Source organism: Teleopsis dalmanni, chromosome 2 (genome assembly GCF_002237135.1).
Source record: "Teleopsis dalmanni isolate 2A chromosome 2, ASM223713v2, whole genome shotgun sequence".
Lineage (NCBI taxonomy): Eukaryota > Metazoa > Arthropoda > Insecta > Diptera > Diopsidae > Teleopsis > Teleopsis dalmanni.
Genome location: NC_051847.1, coordinates 47110397 through 47117836, shown reverse-complemented (window position 1 = coordinate 47117836; position 7440 = coordinate 47110397). Strand labels below are relative to the sequence as shown.

The following is a 7440-nucleotide window of genomic DNA, read 5'->3' as shown; positions in this document are numbered from 1 at the left end:
AATGAATATATAATATATATATAGTAAAAAACTGTAACAAGAAAGAGAAAATTCTATTCTTCTATCTACACAAGGGCTATGACTATAATTACTACACTAAATAGAGATAAATGGATCAAAAAGGAAAACAAAAATAATTTGTATGGCAAAAAAGATAGACTTGACAAACAATACAAAAGCCTTTCTTTACCGACTTTTGTTGCTGAGAGGACAGAAAGCCTAAATGAAAAACACTTCTGATATAATGGATAAAATCCATGATCTAGAGAAAAAATATGAACACCAAAAAATGCTTTACTAACTTTTATAGTACTAGTCTGAGCTCATAACTTCTAATATTGGTTAAAGCTGCTAAGGTAGATGTTTTTGTTCAGTTTCTTTAGTTTTCAATTAATTTATACAATTTATGTTAGGAAGGTAAATAAGCTGTTAAAGTGAATAATCAGTTGAAGGTGATTTCAGTTTTTAATAAGGCCTTCAAATTTATTTTTAAAATTTAGAGAGATTTTGTAATAAATTGCTAACTTGCATTAAGCGGCTAGGATACTAAAAAGAAAAAGAAGTCATATATTTTTCAGTAGACTTTTCCAACTTTTAATACTGTAGAATATATTCGGCTATCTAAGACTAACACTAAGTTATAGTATTATGTGTACAGTACTAAGAATCGTTGTGGTAGATATAAGAACTACGCTGTAGTACTGTACTGTCACCGTAGATTGCATAATTACCTATCGAAGTTAGAAATTCAATATAACTCAGACTGCAGATACATAAAAAAAAGAGAGATAAACTGCATATCATGTGGTTAGAGAGTGCCCGGCACTGCTGCAAAAGCGGTTCCTAAGGATCCAAAACGAGAAAAGATAGGCTTTATACTGTCTTTTATTAAAGAAATCAGACTTGGAGAAACACTCTAATACAATGAAATTAAAAAACAAAAATGTTTGTATTGTATTCACACCAGCGTTTTGATTGTAATTTTAGCTGTCAAAATTTTTTAATTGTCATCTGAAATCAACAAATTAATTAAATTAATAGCGACACGACTTATCATTCTAACTTGATTGTTAGATATATCATGTGTTCATACTTTTTAATTACTTTTATAAAATATTTATTTTGCACATATGATATAAGCATATGATAAATAATAATTTTGTTTCATTTTACATGAAAATTTCATTCATTCCTCAAAACTATTCACAATAGCATGAGTTAGTATTGCACAATACTGTACTACAGTGATTGGATCACCGTAGTTGAATCCAAAATCAATTTGATTTTGTAAAAATTATGAATAAATTCTATATTCAGCTTTCGAAACTCCGATACATAGATTTTTGATTTGAAATTATTTATTGTGGAAATCAAAATCAAGAATAATTTAAAATTACAGCAAAAATTGCAATCAAAAGTTTTGTGTTAGTCCACTATTACTCTAAAATAATTCTCAACTAATTGTTATCAATATTTTTACTTTTTCTAAAACATCTGAAAACATAATTTATAACAAATTTCATGTAAATTGTTTTACAACTTACCGTTTTATAGAACATACACGATCTTCTATCTTCATCTTCACCTTCGGGACAATCAATAAAACCATCACACAGCACATGATCGTCTATGCAACGATATCGTCCTTGCAAATCCGGTGTCGGACATGCAAAACGTTCCATGCCATCCATTGCGGTGGGACATTCTACAAAGAAAAAGACAAAACAGAAGAAAACCAAAATTAATTCACTATAAATATACAAACATAATAATAAAATTGTCTGTTGTGTATATATAAAAATAATTGATTTTAAATTAAAAATATTATTATAATATATATTATGTATAACGAACGAATGAAGAACTCCTTCAGTTCTGGCGCTCAATGCCAAAGCTGAATTCTATACGAACTCAAGTAAACAAGCGAAAAGGAAAGAATTTATTGTATTTTAATTGGTAATTTACATGCAACGTACAAAAATTCCAATAAGAACAACGCCATTCATAAAAATGAGCGTGTGCAACCTGTCGCATATATCCTGTCATTGTCCTTTTGACGTCAGCACTTAATTTGCTCGTATTGTGAAATTGAGCGCAGAGCTAAGCTAGTTTATGGCATTTTAATTTATAGCTTTTTCACTATATTTGTTGTTGTTTTTTTTTTACTCTATTTTTCTATATATACCATATTGTATGTTTTGGTATTGTCTTAATTGTTGTTGTTGTTGCTATCGTTATTGTTGTTGTAATTGTTATAGAATTACAACATTATTTCATACTACAAAATAGTTTAATTGTTGTTTGTATTTTGTATTTTTCTTTGGTTTTTTATTTAACAACAAAATAAATTGTACACATGAATGGATAAAAATAGTACGAATAAATAAATATTCATTCGATATCTCCTTAATCGTTAATCCTCCATAGACGCATTGATGGCCATATTAAGATTACACTTCAATTTAAGCTCTTTAACTAGTAATTATTACTATTTTAATACTTTCTAAGTTCGAAATACTGTAATTTATTCAACATTTATTAACAAAATAAAATGTTAACTACTGATTTTATATGCACAGTTCTATATATAATATAATAGATTATTAAAATGACTAGTAAGGATTACAAATATGCGCACTTATTTTTATTCAAAGTACATTTTTTCAGTGGTATGAGTTTAATCAAATAAAATTAGATCCATATTAATACAGTAATGTACCGTACCTGATGACCCAATTGAACTACAACTAACTTCTTACTGCTGTAAATGCCGAACTGGTGACAATACGGCATTTTTACCTCATCTAACGTGAGCTCATTCATACTTACCATATCGGAAGGATTTTCATGCCAGTTTTTGGATTAAAAATTTTTGTTTAAATATATAAACACAAAATTCTTGTTAGCAAGAAGACCACAATTGAATTTTGTAAGTACAATTTAATATTCAGATTTGAATAAATCATTTCGAGTCAAATCATATGACAAATTATGTTATATGTCATATGACACATGACGAAGAATATAGCAGTTTCTTTGTTATGGAAGTGGTAGGTATAAAATTTCATATTTCTTCTCCTCAAAAAGTATTCGGATTTTGTAAATGAAACACACAAATTTAAATTATATTCCAAATTTATTTTATCTCCTTCACAATATGCTCCTTCTGAACCGATACACATACGCCAACGCTTAACCCAATCTTCCATACACTTTTCGTAGGCCCGTACAGGTATTGCTTTTAGTGCCTTCAGCGAATTCTCTTTTACCGATTCAATCAACTCAAAACGCCGCTTAATACGAAGGATCAATATGAGTTTCGGGAACAAAAAAAAGTCGCACGGATCCAGATCTGGCGAATATGGTGCCTGAGCGATGACTGTGGTGCCGTGTTTGGTCAAAAAATCGCGTACAACAAGAGTTTTCCATAGTAAAAAACGCTAAATGCACTTAAGGTTGTCTCAGATTAACAGCTGCTGTAAACAAACTAATTGACAGATGGCGCTCAAATTTGTACCATATGTCAAGAAAGGGTGTAACAATATAACAAAAAAAAAACAAACAAACATACAACAAAATCCGGATACTTTTTGAGCAGCAATTGCATATACAACTGCAATGGATCGGAACAGAAAAATGGAATAGCCTAATCTAGCAAGGCTAGACTAGACTTGAAATAAACTATGTTCTATACCAAATCATCTAAAATTAGCTGAAAAACAGTTTCAATTTCATATTGTGGGTAGGAGGACAAACATATTAGAACTAACCGGACGCATAGATAATACACAAGTATCTGGCCAATACTAATGTTCAAATGTTAAAAATATCAACGAGTGTATTGAAAAATGGGTCGTCCAATAGCTGAAGCCTTGTTTGGAGAAACCACGATCACTGTAGTACACCGTATTTGTTTATTTGTTTTCAAAATAAACAAATACTATAATATTTTTATTTCAAAAAAATACTTTTAAAAATTACTTTTCAAAAAAATCTTTGTGTTTCCACATTGTGGGTAGAAGGAAGGACATATCAGAATCAGTAGACGCTTTGATAATATACAAGTATCCGGCCAATACTAATGTTGGAAATATCGCTGAGTGTGTTAATGAATGAGAGTCGCAAGGTTTAAGCGTTCTTCTGAACAAACCACAGTCAGTTAAACATATTCACTATGTTACTGTATTAAACATCATTATTCACTCTTGTGCTAAATTGAGCCTCTATATATGCCATCAACGTTTCCAAAAAAAAAAAATGAAACCAATATTCACTCTAAATGATGCCTCAATAAAAGTGTAATTCAATTTTAAAATCAAAGTGATCAATAAAATCAACAAGCAAAACGACAAAATGACAAAAGGACAAAACAGCAAAATACCATAAAGCAAAGAGCAAACAAATGAACATAAAAGAAATAATAAAAAATCGAAATGAAAATTTGTGAAATTATCTGAGGAAGAAAAAGTAGACAACTACTGAAAATAGAAGCAGTAAAAGGACAGGCGATGGAATCTCAAAACCGTACCCAAAAAACAAAACAAAAAAAAATTTAATTCTATAAAATCTATAGAGAGTAAAAAAAAATTTTCCTTTTTTTAGTTGAAACTAAAACTACACAAACAAAATTACTATATTCAACACAACTCAACCGAACTGAGCTGAACTGAGTTGAACTGAACAAAACCGGAGGCGCCAATATGTCCTACAAGTGATTTATTTTTATGTATTTGTGTTGGAGAAATTGTTGTGCTAAAAACGACGGTGGAATAGAATCGCTCAAAAGTAAAATTGAAGTTTATCCAAAGCATAGAAGTATAACTTTTATATATATATATATGTGTATATATATTTATATATGTACGTGCATATATGTGATTTTGTGGAAGTATGGCTTTGCATAGTAAACTATACTACATAGAGTGTAACAACACACACTGTGGGAATGTTAGCAAACTACATACCAAAATTACACTAAAAATAGTTATTTAAGTTTAAATATATATACCACCCCCATACCACCTATGTCAATAATATGTCACACTTATGCAAGTAAATGCAAACACACTCGCACTCATACTCACACTCATACTCATACTCACACTCATACTCACACTCATACTCATACTCATACTCATACTCACGCTCATACTCATAGTCATACTCCTATTAGGAGTATGTAAAGCCAGTTATATACAAGCAATTACACAGTCAAATAAAGTAAATTTTGCCTGTTCTATGCTGTGTGAACAAGTATAAAGCAGAGTACTGTGAAGTCAACGAAATCCAACTATAAAATCAGAGTGAAGTCTGTGTGTAGAATGGAGGACACACGTAGCATAGTTTTAGGTGTGCTATGTACACTAAACATAATGAGTGCGGAAAAAAAACTTATATAAGCAAATATAGCAGCGAGGCGATATAAATAAACATGTTTGACTCGTAAATATGTTTACTTCTATTTGCACAGGTTGGTTTTTTTTTTTTTGTTTTTTAAATAGAATTCTAGCGTTTGCAGACATTTGAATTTTATGTTTGAATGGATTTGCGACTAGCGATTTATGCGCTTTGGCGTGTCGCAAAACAGCTCGCACTCTACTTCACCTTTGTGGCTCGTGCTGCATGGTATGCTATCCATGATATGTCCATGGTATATATGCCTGGTACATGCATGGCTATGCAGCAAACAACCATGCAACCAGGCAAGCGTAAGTTAGCTTGTTTTACTTTTAAATGCCAACATTCGTAAATGCTTTTCATATGTAAGTGACCAAAATCATTTGGCTTGTGTACGTGGCATGCGTGGCATGGATGCATGATTGTTGATAAAACTTATTTTATTTCAACAAAAAACAATATTAAAAATAAGTATTGAATGAAATGAATAAACAAGAGAAATATCACGAAAGAGAATTTAAAAGGTGGTATCGAATTAAGTTGCAATATTTTTTCTTTAAAATTGTTCTTGTAAACACGCACACTGCATACTTCGTTAACCTTAGTGCAGTAGTTCAGTGTTTTTTGCTTTTATTTTGATAAGTATTTAGTGTAAATGCAGTTGATTTCTTTTATTTATTTCAATCAGTTGCATGAAAATTCAATTTCAAAAGCGGTTTAAGTAAGATTTAAATGCAATCGAAGTCAGGTATGAAATAGGTTTAAAGGATTTTTCTTATTACGGATTTGATTTTTATAAATTTCTAGATATACACTTACATTCGAGTTTATTTTGTGCATATTGTACAACTACAGATTTTTTAGCACAACTATATAACTATATAACTTTTATATTTATTAAAGAAAGAAGAAAACAATTTATTTTGAAAACACTCATACGATTTGTTGTAAATATATATATATATACTTAAAGGTATTTACAGAAAATTTAACATGAACTAAATTCTAGTTTTATTTATTTACTATTGAATTGAAACGTTTTTTATAAAATTATATCTTTTTAGCTATTTTCTTACCATGAAAATTATAGTGAAAATAATATTTATAAGAATAATTTACAAATAATATTAATTAATAAAAATATTAACTCTAGAATAGTAGACCTGACTACAATTATTTACACATTAATTATTATTTTAATAAAAAAAAAATTAGTTAACAACACTCATACGCACTGTTGTGCAAAAAATATACTACAGACTCTTTGGAGAAAATTTTATATAAACATTTTAATATAAAGATTTTTTATACTTTCTTGTGCGGTACGCAGATCTTAGATCAATCATTGAATAATCACGACGATTATCAGGAACACTCAAATTAGTCAGTGAGATAGGCGGGACTCTTTAGAATCCCCCCACCTATCATAGAGTAAAAGAGCCCAGCTGCACTAACTCGGAAAAGGCTTAACTAACTCTAACTCTAACTGTTTCTTCGAAATCTTCGAATATTAATATTTAACTATTTTTGATGTATAGTTAGTATGAATTCCGAATATTTTTCGATTTTTTGTCACTAGCTGGTCTATACGCATCTAGTCTATTGTGTCGCTTAAACGAAACAATTAAGGAAAAGCAACCAAAATTGACCAATAAAAAAGAAGTTGTGTTTCAATGTCAGGCCACATATATTTCTTATGACTTGGTGGAAATGGCCGAAATTTGATTGGAAAGATTTGATGCATCCATAGTATAATCTAAATCTTGCTCTCTCTGAATATTGTTTCTGTCTCTGCAAAACTATTTTAATACTGAACCACTGAAAATCACTTTGACCAATTTTTTGCATAATAAACCACAAAAGTTCTACACCGTAGGAATTCTGAAGTTACCCGAAAAATATTTTATCTCCTCTATTCAGTTACATCATGAGTGTGATTTCATATAAAAATATATAGAATTAAAAAAAGAAATTACACATATGTATTATTTAGAAGGTTTGAGATACTGCATTACGCACTTATTGTCCAACAATGCATTAGCA

At 29.8% G+C, this 7440-nt stretch overlaps 1 protein-coding gene across 1 annotated transcript in view; it reads right to left on the bottom strand.

The window, feature by feature from the left end:
- Positions 1–1485: 1485 nt before the first annotated feature.
- The window catches only part of LOC119674470 (T-complex protein 1 subunit theta-like), a 7695-nt gene continuing 1740 nt past the window's right edge, over positions 1486–7440 (bottom strand). The window contains exons 4-6 of the mRNA XM_038085609.1: positions 2501–2517; positions 1545–1705; positions 1486–1494 (exon numbers count right to left, since the gene is read on the bottom strand). Coding sequence (XP_037941537.1) covers positions 1486–1494; positions 1545–1705; positions 2501–2517 — 187 coding nt within the window. The remainder of the gene's footprint in view (positions 1495–1544; positions 1706–2500; positions 2518–7440) is intronic.